The sequence below is a fragment of the Fusarium falciforme genome, chromosome 6, assembly GCF_026873545.1.
Source record: "Fusarium falciforme chromosome 6, complete sequence".
NCBI classification, from domain to species: Eukaryota; Fungi; Ascomycota; class Sordariomycetes; order Hypocreales; family Nectriaceae; genus Fusarium; species Fusarium falciforme.
In genome coordinates, this window is record NC_070549.1 from 132024 (window position 1) to 147455 (window position 15432).

Here is a 15432-nt window from a genome sequence, read left to right on the forward strand (position 1 = left end):
CGTTAGATAGAGAGGCCGGACTCTCGGAAATGCGAGGCGGACGAAGCGGAGGGGGGAGGGAGGCTTTGGGAAGCGAATGCCAAAGAGAAAGACAGAGATCCATCATATTGCTCTTGACGTTGTGGTTGCCTAGGTAAACTGAGTCCTACACCATATCAGGTGATCTACCACTCTGAGAAAGCGTCGCACCAGCTGACAGCGGTGGAGCTTTCCCTGATTGAGTATCTGGTCCCCGGCATCTTGCAGTGAGTAGAGATCGGTTTATTAATCAACGCCGCTGTGGGTGGAGGTTTGCTGGTCTAGCCAATGAACTCGCAGGTAACGGCTCAAATGATTCAGAAGTCCGACTCGCTGATTAATTGCTTCGTCGTAATACCGAGACTATCACCCCACATCAAGCTCTGATGTTGGGCCTCTCCTGAGCTTGCGCAACACGCTTTTCTTAATCCGGTAGCAGGTCCTCGACAATTTGCAGCAACCAGAGCTCAGTGATTGTTTATACAGACGAGATGAGAAAGTTACCCAGATATTCAGCTTGGGATTGGTCTCGCTCTTGGATCAGCTGCCAAAGGTGTCTGGCCCTTTCGTTAATAATTCTCAACTTGGGTGTGCCGTCCATCCGACATAACAAGATAACAATCATGGAAGTTTCGGATCAGTTCTCCGTATCGGAATATAATTGAGATGGAAATATGATACTTCTGGTATATATATATTCATGGTCCTGCCACCAGCTAATTCTTACTTCGTCCTACGACAACATTCTCGCCAACCAGATCTCGACATACCGAGTTAATATTTAACAAAATGCCCACCAATACCAACATCACTGCGTACAGCGAGGGCACGCCTAATGGGCTGAAAGTTCACATTGCCCTGGAAGAGCTCGGGCTCGAGTACAAGGTACTGCCGTCGCCCTTATTATTGCCGGCCGAGCGATGGACCTGACACACGATACAGCTGGTGAAGATTGATATGTTCAATAACGAGCAGAAGGAGCCGTGGTTTACTGAGATCAACCCCAATGGACGTATCCCAGCCATTACAGACAAGGCGGATGACGGCTTGGACCTCAAGATCTTCGAGTCGGGAGCCATACTTGAATACCTAGTGGCGAAGTACGACACGAACCACTCGATGTCCTACCCCTACGGAACTAAGGAGCACTGGGAGACCATTAGTTGGGTAAGGGATTACATATTCAATTGAGCCTATGGCCTCCGGCGCGGATCACGGCGAATCACTTGCTAACTCTGCCCTAGTTGATGTGGCAGATGGGTGGCCTTGGGCCTATGCTCGGCCAGTCCAACTTCTTCACTCGTACGTAGAATTCATGCTGAAGGCCGCGAACCCCACCTAATGTTTCATTCAGGCTCTGCACAAGGCACCCACCCATACTCAATCGACCGTTTTGTCAATGAAAGCCGCCGCTTGCTTCGAGTTCTGGATGGCCATCTGAAGAAGAGCCAGACTGGCTTTGTGGTCGGCAACCGTCTTACAATCGCAGATATTGCCATTTGGCCGTGGGTTTCTGCAATTCGTAAGTATATTCACACCCACAGGGACTGTAATTGAATCTGTTTCTGACTGTATCCAGGGTACTCTGGATTGCGCTCCATTGAGGAGTTTCCGAATGTCTCCAAGTGGTTCTGGGGGCTACTTGAGCGTCCAGGCTTCCAGAAGGGTGCTAACATCCCTGGGCCCAACAAGTACCTCGCTACCAACAAGATGACTGATGAGGAGATGAACAAGCTCTCTGAGCCCACTGTCAAGTGGATTGCGGAAACTATGAAGAGGGATGCCGAGGCCTGACTTGATTTGGAAGGAATGCTCTAAGGTAGACTAAGGTTCCGAGTTAGAAAAATAGGAAACCCGTGGGTGATTCTGCTCCTCGTCTGGTGTGTGTCAAAAGGCGGCTATTGCTAACATCAATGGTGGACGATGTACGCATTTGTGAAGACCGGCCATTCAATGTACTTATTAGTGTCCGCATTGCGGGCTCTAGGGTCATCAATTTGCTTTTCTAAAGCATGAACACGAAAAACAATTTTAGACATGCAAAGATCGTGACTTTCAAACCTCTTCATCATCCGGGGGCCCCAAGATTGGACAGCCTCATGAATGTTATCGTGGTTCATTTAGCATCCATCCCCCTATAATTTCAAAACTTTGAGTCATCTATAACGGTGCGGGATACTTAGGGTCGAGGAAGTCCCTAGAGTCGGTGTCCAAGTAGATGAAGTGTGAAATCTAATGTGGGGTGACTGATGTATTCTCCCACGATGTTGCTTCGCTTATTCCCCAGTTAACCATTGCTATGAGGCTGTTAGTGCGGTTTGTTGAGACTTGATCGACTAGAGTGGTCTGAAAATCGCTGACGGGATAGTATCTAACGACGTAACCGTTGCGGTCGACCGTGACGTCAAACATAGCGGTTTGAAGAAATGGTTGACACATATCGTAGCTTGTGCTGACGTTGACATCCTTCCTGAGCCCGTCGGGAGCCTTGACCCATACAAAAGAAAGTGAAGGAGAGCATAACCCCGATCGTACTGATGTAATTTTTGGGCTGTACATGAATACCATCGATGCTGACCCTTCCACGAGCGAAAACTTGGATTGCCTGCCTAGGTCCTCTAGCATGTATGCAACAGGGTCGATACAATTGTCCTTGTCTTGCTTTTCATCACCGGGTGAAGGAGGCAAACGATGAGTCAAGACCGGGATCGTTGTACAGGACGAACCAGGCCAGCCAGCTCAGGCCGTCCGGTCGAAATCTCCTCACGGTCTGAAGAACCGGGTCAGCATCTCTACTGTGAGCTGTCCGATATAACATCCGGCGTGAAACGATCTCAAAGCAGCTTCGGGACTGCTAGCGACAAGGGCTTCCAAAGAGATCTAAGTGACTGAAGGCCATAGGTACTGTTTTCTTAATTCATGTCGCCCTGTCCCTGGTAACAGGTCAATGTTGTTTTCTCAATCGACGCCGCCTTGTTCCCAGGAGCAAGGCAATACTATTTTCATTACTAGTCTAGCAACCAGAGAGCAGTGTTGAACATCACCACTGTTGTGGACCCTGTAGTTGCCTCAGGCCGTCAGGTGACAGCAAAACACTTGTCGCTCACCTTCGCACAAACCTTGTTTTATTCCTGTAACTTCCTGATACAAGCATATGCACGGGCGATCGCCATCTCGTATTATGTCTGTACTATGCTCCCAATCTGAGCACCAACAGGACTGAAGCGTAGTCATTTTGTGGGATAGATGAAGAGCCTCAAGATTCCCAGCTTCCTTTGGCTGGGGGGTGTCCGGGCGTGGACTGTGCTGTTCTATGGTATTTTGAGTCATGTTGATATGGTGGTTCTGAACTGAACTGCCCTACATGCAATCAGGGCACAGCCAAGTAGAAGGCTCTGAGTGACCGAATTCTCCTCGATTTTATAGCCAATCATAGACAGGTGATCCGAGACTTCAAGCAAAGTAGGGTCTACCTGTGCACTATGGCGCTTCGAAAAGCCCCATAGGTCTTCACCAGCTTCCTTGTGCACATCCCGCGCTTTGTTCCCCCCTGCGCTACGGCAAGTCAGTAGGCAACCTGCCTGAGCCCAATGAGAAGCCGGCGCGGAACACCGCCAACCCAATCCTTCACTATCTGCGCAGATGTCCTGGCCTGATGCGACAGCCGCGTGCAACCACACATTGAGTCACGTGGTACAATAGGAGGGTAATCGATGTCTGGTTGCAACAAAGAGTGACCCTGATGTGGTGTACTAGCTTGTCATTCCATTGGTTGCTCTCCTTCCAACCGAGGGGATGGAACAGGGCGCGGCGGGCCAGGGCAGTTCAGTTGACGCCGAGTAGACTACTGGAGCATTGGTGGCGGTTTTCTGGGACCGAAAGTGGCCTCCCAGGCACTCATGAACTTCAATATTTTGGCCTCTTGGTTCTTGGCAGCCAGCACCGCCAGGCCAAATGGTCTTCCGTTGAAGTCCAGGTATCCCAAGGGCACCGATCCGACAGGATAGCCTGCAGGAATCATCCCCGTTAGCATTATTCTGCGATCGATGTTTCTCTAATGGGTGGGATACACCTACCGCTTCCACTCGCAAAAGCCGTGATGGGTGTGTCACTGGATCCGATGATGACATCGACTTCGTACTTCTGGAAAATGCAATCCAGTCCCTCTTGCCGCGCGACCTTTCTCAGGTGAGAGAGATGTTTGTCATAGTCTTCGGATGATAGCTTGAGGTCCTCTGTTTCGAGCAGAAGTTGCTGGTCGTAATAGCCTGGGTGCGCGAATGGAAGATTAGAGCGGCCTTGGGAAGCCTGGAGGAGAAGCTTACCAGCCGGCATCTCGGCGTCGGCATGCTCAATGTTGAAAGTTATGAGCTCCCGAAGACTACGAACCTTGGAATGCTCTACCGACTTCAAGAACTTGTCAATGTCCTGTTTGAAGTCGGCCACTGTGTGTGTGGTCTTGTTAATATCAAGCGATTTCGCCCAAGAAATAGTGCGCTAAATGAAAAATGGGCGAGTGACTTACTCATAATGATGTCCTCGCTGTCGCGCCCGTCAAGCATGAATGCCGTGGGCAGCGGAAGTGGTGCGTCGCCGATGTATCTCTTTGCCAAGCCTTCCATCTTGTCGTAGGCTGCCTGAATCTCCGTGTGCTACGTTGCTATGTTTAGCAAGAAGATACTACAGCCAGGGCGACAGGGATAGGGGTTAAACAAGCAAAGAGGAAGCAACTTAAAGAGCCCGGGACAGGATAAAGAGACATGAAAAACCCCACTTACCATTTGTTTGGTTGCACTCTCCACAGGCTTGAGATAGTCCTCTCCTGGCCACCATTTTTTGAAGTCGATAGTGGCGATGGACAGCTCGCCCCAAGAACCATTGAGAGCTGAGATGAACGAGTCGCCCGAGCCCTCAGCAGCAGGCCCTGCAATCACGTCGAGCAAGGTGGCAAGGTCATATGGTGTCTTCGCCATGGGTCCGGCGGAATCCATGGTATGGCTAATAGGTATGACGCCGTCCTGGGACACGAGCCCAATAGTGGGCTTGATAGTGTACAGAGCTGCCCTTGCCGCTGGAGACACGAGGGATCCATCCGTCTCCGTCCCAATAGAGAGCGGTGCATATCCGGCAGAGACTGCGACAGCCGACCCCGTTGACGATCCGCAGGGGTTCTGAAGAGAGGTAATTTTAGCACGAAGTCTCGAACACGGGTACAACATGAATGATACATACACTGTGACCATTGTTGGTGTCGCTTGGGTCAACACCCCCCCCGGACGTACGCGGACTGACATTGGCCACCTCTTCCTGACCAACCACTCGGGATCGTGTAACTTCTGCAGAGAATGAGCCTTCTTCTCGCCCACTAACATCTACCAGTGGCAGGCATCTGGTTCAAGGGAAACCCTACCGGTAGTATGCCCATTCCTACCCCCCCAAGTCAACATCGATTCGCATCGAGGATTGTGTTGGATGAACCCACGCTCAAGTTGGTCTTCCCAATGATGATGAGCCCTGCTTGAATGAGCTAAGCATCCGTCCGTTAGCCCAGTTACTATGTGTTGTACTCGATGGAGATATCCGAGACCGACGTTGTCAACAAGGGGGGCATTTGCGTGGGGCCTCATGTCTTGCAAAGCCCAAGATCCGCACGTCGTTTGCATGCCGAGATCGGGATGAGTCGTAATATTGTCCTAGCACAGTGAGAAGATTGAAATGCACAACCGAGCCGTGGAGAGTCTGTCCAACCTTGACAACAATGGGGATCCCGTGCAATGGCCCACGCAGCTTCCCCTGTTGCCGCTCGCGATCCAGTGCTTCGGCCGTCTGCTTCAGCTTCTTCCTTGGCACGATGCTCAGCATGGCGTGGAGATAGCCATCGTATTTCTGGATCATGTCCAGGCTCCTCTCTACCAAGTCCACGCTGCTCAGGTGTCCTTGACCAAGTTCGGTCGCGAGGGTTTTGGCGTCAACGGTGAGGGGGTCAAACGCGATATCATGGGTCTGGGAAGGGAGGAATGGGTTCTTTCGGAGCAGGTTGGTGGAGGAAAACATGATTACGAGGATGCAGAGGAACGAGAAGAATACGGCGGAGAGAAAGCCAAAAGAAAGGCGAAGCCGAGAAAACGAAGATGTGCCTGCCTTCCATTGTTCTGAGGCGGGGTGGGAAGAGCTTATATAAGATCTACTCAAATCGGGGTAGTCCGCTGTCCTTCTCGTATGGAGGTACCTGCTTACCTAACTTCGTCGCTTCTAAATATGCCGCGTTGAAGGCTTTGATAGTGTGTTGGGCTGCGGCCTGTCTAGTTGGCTACTTTACTGAGACGTAGAGCTTGTTTAGGGCTCCTGCAACCTTGTGATAAAGATTTGCCCTCATTCATAAAAGAAAAAAAAAGAAAAAAAAAACTCTGCAAAATAAGGACAAGGTCTTCCAGGGATAGGTTTATTATCAGTCACCCATCATCCAGTATGCATGCAGTCGTCCGTAAAATGATTACCACGCCGGATGACTCACACGTGTAATACTTAGCTTTTCAACTAGCCACAGACCATTCCTCATTATGTTACCCACAAGAAAATTCCAACTTTCGAAGCACCTCAACCCCGAATTAGCCATAACTATACCATGGATCAACGTCTGTATCTCACCGACAATGCCGCTATCGAGCTCCTCGAGAGTCTTCCGATGGTGCCCAAACCGGTCCACGTGCAACGCAGCACCGAGGGCGGTGACCACATCGTCTGGACTGTCAACGAAAACTTCATTCTACGCGTGCCCGCGGATCAGCAAACGAACATCGAGTCGCTGAGACGAGAAAAGGCCGTGTTGGAATTGATACAACAAAGCATACCCTATGAGTTGAGAAAGGTAGTCCCTATCGCTCTTTACCTGGGCACTGCCAACGGAGGATGGAGATATGGGCTGTACAAGAAAGTAGAGGGAATATCAGTCGAGCATATGTCGCAAAGGGTAACTGTAGAAACCGAGAAGGGTCTGGCCAAACTTTTGCAGGCATTGGGACACTTGGATATCTGGGCAGCACAAGAGATCGGAGTACCGCACAGCGAGGATGTGAATCAACAGGATCTTTCAAGAAGAGCTTTGAAGGCGTGGAATCGTATCAAGGGTAACAGACAGCTTGGAGACTTGGCAAAGCTGGATATACAGAAGTACATGGCTTCTCCTCTACCAGCAGACGGAAGCGAGGCTGTCCTGTCTCATGCCGACCCCAAAGGCGAGCACATCTTCATCGACCCCACGGCAGGGAAACTCACCGGCATTATTGACTGGGGTGATACTCAAGTGGCACAACCGGGCATTGATATCGGGGGATTGGCAATTTCAATCGGTGCACTAGCAGCAGTCCGTGTTGGGGCCATGGCGGGTATTTCTGATGCTGCGGTGCAGAGGGGGTTGAGGGGGGCCAGGTGTGAGAGTATAGTGTTGCTGGATAAAGTGATGAATGAGGGGGATAATTCGCCGGACTGGCTGGTGAGGAGGCAGTTGGAAAGGGCTTTGGAGTGTCTCTGAGCGAAGGCTGTACTTCAACCCCAAGGTCGATCTGCATGGTCTGTCTGACCAGAGAACTATATAAAAAACATAATAGGACGGTACAATTTGGATGCAAGTCGAAGCCCTCCATCAGCGAGGCCGGCGCCGGACTGGTTGAGCCCAGTCCAGTTTCGAGATTTCGTGTTGATTGTTTCGAAGTCAAGTACCATAAAGTGTTTTTTTTTCTTAATTTCCCCTTGACTCATGGGGCCCGAGGGTCAGCGGGTATAGGTGGCAGGGAGTCAGTCGGTGGCTACTGAGTCAGACGGCGACCACGCTTATTATGCCACATAGTTAGGCTAATTAGTTACATTTAATAAATGCCTAAATAGTTAACAGCTTTATATTCTTAACGGTGGTCTACCTCCCTTATATATAAAGAAAATATAGACTAGACTTTAGAAATACCTAATTAGGCCTAGTTTTACTTATATAAATAAACTCTAGTAGTACCTAATTAGGCTAAGCTTACTTATATAAGCTAACTACTAATAAACTCTAGTAATAATTAATTAGGCTTAGTAATAAAATATATATTATATTTAATTTTTATTTTATTTTAATTTTTATTTTACAAAGTATTTTTAATAATCTTTTTAAAACCTTATAAAAATATATTATTAATTAATTTATTATTAATATATATTTTTATAAATATTTTTAAATAAATAACTTATTTTATTATTTATTAAAGTCTTAGCTTTCTTATTAATTTTATAATTATATTTTTACCTCTATATTATAAGTTAAAATAAAACCTTTTTTTTTTATTTCTTAATATTATTTTATATTATAAGTACTAAAAGAATATTTAATATTTTCTTTAAATTAATTATTATTAAGATTAAAAGAGATATAAGCCCTAAATTCTTAATTATATTATTTTTTCCTTAAGTTTTTAGTTATCTTAAATTAAGAAATATTTTAATTATACCTTATAATACTTTACTTATATTAAATAGTATCCTTAGGTTAATAACTAAGGGATAATACTTTAGGCTTATATTTTTTTATTAAATAGAGGTTTTTATTATTACTTTTATTTAGAGATTACTTAGGGAGCTTTAAACTTTTAATTTAAGACTGTATTAAGCTAATATTATTAGCTAAGTTATTATTATAGACTTAGGTTATTAATATTAAGAAAAGACTTTTTTATATACTTAATAATATTTCCTTAATAAGAATTATTTTAAATTTAATTATTAACCCTTAGATTTAGTAAGTAATAAGATTTAAATTATATATTAATAATCTTTTTAGGTTTTTTAATAAATTTATTATTAATTAAATTTACTAAATAATTAATATATTTAATATTAATATATTATTTATATATTATTAATATATTATTTATATATTATTAATATATTATTTATATATTATTAATATATTATTTATATATTATTAATATATAATATATTATTAATATATAATATCTTATTAAAGAGTAATTTAACCTTATAGTATAACGTACATAATAAGCATGCGTCGCAGGCAAGTATGCGTCGCAGGCAAGTATGCGTCGTACTATACTATATAGGCAAAAATAGCAAAACCTTCAAGTTCTAAAACTAGGTATAAAATAATTAAAAACCTAAATAAAGTATTTCTAGCTATTTTACTAAAAATAAAACTATATAGTATTTTTTTTAGATTTTTAAAAATTACCCTTTATATATAAATAGCAATTTATATAATATAAATAGGTTCTTTCTATACTAGCTTAGTAATCATTTTTTAAAAATCTAAGAAAAATATTATAGCTTTTATATTTAATAAGAAGTCTAACTCTCTAGTTTTAGTCTATAAAAGCTTAAATTGAATTTTAAAGAATTCTTTTAATACTTTCTTTTAAGGTAAAAATACAATTGCGACGCATACTTGCCTGCGACGCATGCTTATCATATACGTTACCTAAAGGTAAATTAAGGTAACTAAGTAAGAGAAATATAATTTTATATATAATTAAGCTATTATACTTAATGCCTTTTAATATAAGAATTAATATTAAATATACTCTATAGATATTTCTATACTTAATACTTTACCTTAATAAATATTATCTTACTAAGAATATATTAACATATATACATAGCAAATAAACCAGTGAAGCAAGTAAACTAAAATTCCCTTAACCTATATTATCTCTATTTAATGAATTAATTCTTAACTACCTAATATATTATAATCTAATTATTACGACCATAATATAGGCCAGGCAGGGAAGCATAGTAGAAATACTTTAACTAAGCAAGGGACTAAAGGGACTAAACATCGCTTATATTAGTCCTAGGACTAAATATTAAATATATTAGTCTTACCTTAGACTAAACCTAGAGAATAATAGTCTAAAAAATTAACTATATATATCTAAAATACGCTTATTATACTTTCTTATATAATAACTACCTTAGCTATTAATATAACTTAGTTATACTTAATACCTTTAAGTATATTACTAGATATAACTTACCCCCTATTACTTAGACTATACTTAGCACTCTTTATTAATATAAACCCAATATAACCGATTTATCCCTTAGGAAATACATAATCGTTATACTAATTATAAGGCTAGAATGCTTCTTGCCCTTTAGGCCCTTTAAAATAACCTAAGATTAAGCCTCTAATGCGCTATAAATATATATAAAGTTAATTAAATAATATTATATTACTAATAATAAGGTATTTAATCTTAATATAATATTATCTAGAAATTATATTAGTTATTTAATCTAAAGAAATAAATCCTTATTTACTTTATTCTTAACTTAGATTTATAAGGATTTTTCTCTTAGCTTATTAATATAAAAGAATTAGCTAATTAATTACTTATTAACTATAATATATTACTAATTAATATATATTAGGCTTTAAACTTTATTAAATAATATTTAGAGCTTAAAATATATTTTTTTTATATATATAATTACTAAAAAGCTAGGTATAAAGATCTAATTATTATTTATAATTAATTTAAGCTTATAATAAATATAATTATAAAATATAATATTTAATTAAATAATATTTAAAATTTTAATAAAATAAACTTTTTTATAAATATAATTATAAGTAAAATAATTATTATAGGCTTAGAAAGGTATTTAAAGCTAAAATTAATATAGCCTAGAAACTAAAAATAAATTATAATTTATTAATAAATTAATATAAAAAGCTAAGTAATTTAGCTATTTATTATTAATATAAGCTAATATTATCTTATTAATTAATATTAAGAAAATAACTTCTTAGGTAATTAAGTAATTATAATAACCTAAAATAATTAAATTAGTAATAAGATTAATCTTAAATAACTTAAATATTTTAATTAATATATAATTAATTAATTAATTAATTTTTATTATCTCTTAATTCTTAATAATTATAAAAGTTATTAATTTACTAAATTTAAGAGATATTATAAGAAAAAAAAAATTATTTACTTTTATATATTACTTTATTTATTTTCTTTATTTTAGCCTTTTAATAGTAAGTATTTTAATATATTAAAATAAGCTTATAATTAAGAAATAAAATAATTAATTAAATATTTTATAATATATATTTTAAAAACTAAGTTTACTTTAGCTTTTTATATTATATATAAGGTTATTATAATACAAATAAATATTAAAAGGGCTTTTAAAAGAGCTAACCTTATTTTCCTTAACCTAGAAAGTATAATCTTAAAGCTTAATATATAGCTATAGACTTTAATACCTACTAAGGAGGGAATTAGGCCTTAGATCTATTAGGTCTTAAGGACCCTAAGGATTATACTTAAGGCTAGATCTTAGTCTAAGTACCTTAAAAGATAAATTAAAAGGTATTAAAATAGTTCCTTAGAGTTAATCCTTAAAGCCCTAAGGTCTCTTAAGAAAGGAATAAAAGTAATTATATATTAAGTTACCTTATTAGCTATTAAGAATAAAGACCTTTAAGAGGTAAATAAAATAAAAGTAAAAAAGACCTAATTATAAAAAAAAAGAGTTATAATAATAAAAAAAAATTAAGTAATTAATTAAATAAATACTAATATATAAGTAATAACTAAATTATCACAAAGTAATAATTAAGGGAGGTTAATATAACTAGGTATTTAGTATTATAATATTTATAATAAGCCTAGTTATAATATAATAATTTATTAGGTAATAATTAAAATATCTAAAAAAGAATATAATAAGTACTTTTAATTAATTAAATAATTTATAGTATTTTTATTATAATTTTTCTTTATAGGGGTAAAAAAAAATAATTTACTTACTTAACTAGTTTACTTACTATATATATATTATTAATTAATAATAATAAAAATAACTAATTTACTTTCTTTTTTAATAATAGCTAGTTATTATTACTGATAATAGTATAATATAAGATAGTAACTTAAATTACTAGGTATATTTTCTTATTAAATTACTTAAGCCTAAATGTAAATTAATATAAGATTATATTAGTTTTACCCCTTAATATATTAACCTTATTATCGTAAAACTTAAAGCTACCTTAAATTACCTAAAGTAGACTAGCCTTATAAGATTATTAGAGGTAAAAAAGCTCCTTATACCCTTATAGCTATTATTAGACCTTTAATAAATTAATTTAATCTTTTTTAATTCTTATTTACTTAGGCTTTAAGTTATTTTTATATCTAATAAGTAAGACTTTATTACTTATTAGAAATAACTTTTAAATAACCTTATTAAGCATAGTAAAAATAATTACCTTTTATATAATAAAGAATTAATATTTTTTATTACCTTATAGTAATAAGAAATATAATTATAAGAGCTTTTTTATTTTATAAAATAGGTTTAGATAGAATGTTAATAAGTAAGAAGCTTAACTTATAAGTTTCTTAATAAATATGATAGGGCTTTAAATAAAAGTTTAATAAAAGGTTTATTAATTTAATTCTAAGTAAAGTTTTAAGATATAATAATAATATATATAATATATAAATATAATAAGTAACCTAATTAAATTACTAGGAATATAATATATTATATCTTATAATATTATATAATAAATAATTAATATAATTTATTTTAATTTATTTTAATTTATTTTAATTTAAGTATTTTTAATATCTTATAAAAATCCTTAAAGTCTATATTTAAAGTCTTAATTTAAGTAAAATATATTAATTAATAATTAAGTTATAAAAGACTTAATATTAATAAGTCTTTTTTTTTTTATATATTTTTAATTATAAGGTTTTAATAATTAAGTTAAAGCTCTTAATATAATTAATACTAGAGATTTTAGTATTAGAATTATTAATTTTAAGTTATCAATAATAAATTTATTTATAATAAAATTATTAGTGCTAAAGTTATTAATATTAGAGTTATTAATATTAGAAATATTATTACTTAAGTTAAAATAATTAAAGCTATTTAGACTTAAGGCTATAATTTTATTATAACCTAAGTTATTATTATAAGAATTATTATTATTAAAGTTTCTATTATTATACTTTTATAAGTGTAAAAGACTGAAAAATAAAGACTATAAAGTCTGAAAATAGTATAGGGTAGGTAACTAAAATAGGAGGAGAATAGGCAGAGGAATCAGTCCTTATAAAAAGCTGATTAGCTAGATAAGGTATCATAGAGCAATAAAAGTGGGGAAAATAATAGATAAGGTTATAAAGAAGAAGGCCAGCTTCTCATAGGTAGTCTTGTTGCTTGTATTAATTCGAGATCTAAGAAGCTATTTCTAAGAGAGGGTTTATAGCTTATATAGCTAATTGATCGGAATCTATTAGCCCGATTCGGATAAAAGTTATACCGTCGGATAGCTCTAATTCCAGGCTTTAAAACCCTATTAGTTTTGCTAGAAACGGATAGCTTAAAGCCGGGCTATAGTTGGAAGAAGCTGAAACCCTTAAAGGTTTTAAACTAAGAGATTTAAAACCGGATAGGAAATACCCTATAGAAAGGCATGGCTTTATCGGCTTTATCGGGCTCTATAAGAGCCCTAAGTCCGAAGTCACGTGACCCTTCCTAAAAGGGTAATAGGACCTAAAAGGGGAATTATTATAACTCCTTAATATCTTGCTTATCTAAGAATATAAAGCTTAGGTAAGCAAGCTATAAGATAGCGCATAAGCTATACTATAGGGTAGTAGAGTCCTAGGCTTATATCTTATAAGCTTTATTTTTCTAGAATTATATTTATAAAAGACCTTTATAATAAGGACTTTTACAATAAGTAAAAGCCTAAAATAACTTTAATAATATTATAAATTTTTTCTTAGCTCTTAATAAAAATATTTTAAAATAAATTCTATTATTAGTATTAATTATATTATTAAACTTAATATTATATTTAAAATATATTTATATATTATTTATTTATCTTATTTTATATATTTTAAACTCTTATATTCTTTTTTTTATTTTATATAACTTATTACTCTTAATTAATTTTAATAATTTTATTTCTTTCTAACTTTATATTAAGGTATTAAATAAGGAGGTACTTTAATAAGTAATAACTTAGTTCTCTTAGTAATTTTATATGAGTATTATTTTTATTACTAAGAAAAACTATATTTTTCTTAGGTTAATAAAGATATTTTTAAGCTAAACTCAAAATCTTTTTTTATATTAATAATAAATAAGTAATTAATTTAATATTTTTATTAATATTTTTCCTCCCTAATTATAAATACTTATATATGAAAAAAAATATAAATTTTAATTTATTTATATATATATATATATATATATATATATATTTACTTTTTTTTTAACTTAATTATTTAATATTAATAAGAGATATTAAACCTTTTTATAATATTTTATTTCTCTTTATTAAACTTAATAAGTTTAGTCTTAGTTACTTATCCAAGGCTATTAAATAAGACTTTAATAAGATTTTTAATTTATTAATATAAAGTATTATAATCTTAGTAATTTAATTAAGTTACTTATTATATTTATATATTATACTTATTATCTTAATATTATAGCCTTTCCCACTAGCTTTAGTAGCTACTACTATGCCCTACTTAGCGCCCCCGCTACTTTTATATAACTTTATAAAAATACTATACCTCCCCCTAGCCTACTTACTCTTCCTTTTCCTCTACTATGCTCTTTAACCTTATTTATTTTATATCCCTATCTAAGTTTCTATCTTACTTTTAAATTTTCTTCTCTATCTTTATCCCTTACGCCTAATATATTAGGCTTACCCCGCTTAGCTTTCTTTCCTACCCCCCCTTCCCGTTTCTCTTATTACTTATGAGACTATGCCTATAATACCACGCCTACTATTACCGCCTTACTTATTATAGCCCAGCCTTAGTCCTACTTAAGAGAGGGTTTTACTTAGTCTCTTTAATCTCTAGGGCTATCTACTGCAATATAATACTATTACTATTTAACTCTTATTTACCTAAGCTTTTTATATTTATTAAAGCTAATAAACTAATTTAATTTAATATACTAGCTTATATTATTAGCACCTTATATTAATAAAAACTTTAAAGCTAAAAGCTATGCCCTATCTAGGGGTAATTATATAGTTAATAATTAAAGCTATATAGCTATTTATATTTTTAAGAAACTTATGAAATATCTTACTATAGCGCTTTTATTATAAATATTAATAATAATATTAAGAGCTAACTATATATTATACTACCTAAGTCTATTGCTTTATATACCCTAATAGAAATAGATTTACTTAGCTAAGTATTAAATATTATATAATTTTAAGATAGTTACTTAGGGGAATATATTTTACTTTAGGCTAATTACTTTATACTACTAAGTAAAAAAGAAATATAATTTAATTATATAAGGCCCCCTTATTAAGCTTTAGCTTTATTGCCTTAAAGTTAC

At 35.3% G+C, this 15432-nt stretch overlaps 2 protein-coding genes across 2 annotated transcripts; one reads left to right on the forward strand and one right to left on the reverse strand.

Annotated features, from left to right (window-relative positions):
* Positions 1 to 753: 753 nt before the first annotated feature.
* NCS54_00758800 (Hypothetical protein) lies at positions 754 to 1812 on the forward strand (the record flags this gene model as incomplete). The annotated part of the gene is made up of 5 exons (XM_053153006.1): positions 754 to 903; positions 961 to 1185; positions 1263 to 1320; positions 1373 to 1540; positions 1598 to 1812. The coding sequence occupies exons 1-5, from the start codon at positions 808 to 810 to the stop codon at positions 1810 to 1812; spliced, it is 762 nt and encodes a 253-aa protein (XP_053008981.1). The 5' UTR covers positions 754 to 807.
* Positions 1813 to 3862: 2050 nt separating this feature from the next.
* Positions 3863 to 6072, reverse strand: NCS54_00758900 (Amidase domain-containing protein; the record flags this gene model as incomplete). Its single annotated transcript, XM_053153007.1, has 8 exons — positions 3863 to 4026; positions 4095 to 4463; positions 4544 to 4670; positions 4797 to 5189; positions 5251 to 5354; positions 5429 to 5545; positions 5606 to 5711; positions 5767 to 6072. The coding sequence occupies 8 exons, from the start codon at positions 6070 to 6072 to the stop codon at positions 3863 to 3865; spliced, it is 1686 nt and encodes a 561-aa protein (XP_053008982.1).
* Between the last annotated feature and the right edge of the window lie 9360 nt (positions 6073 to 15432).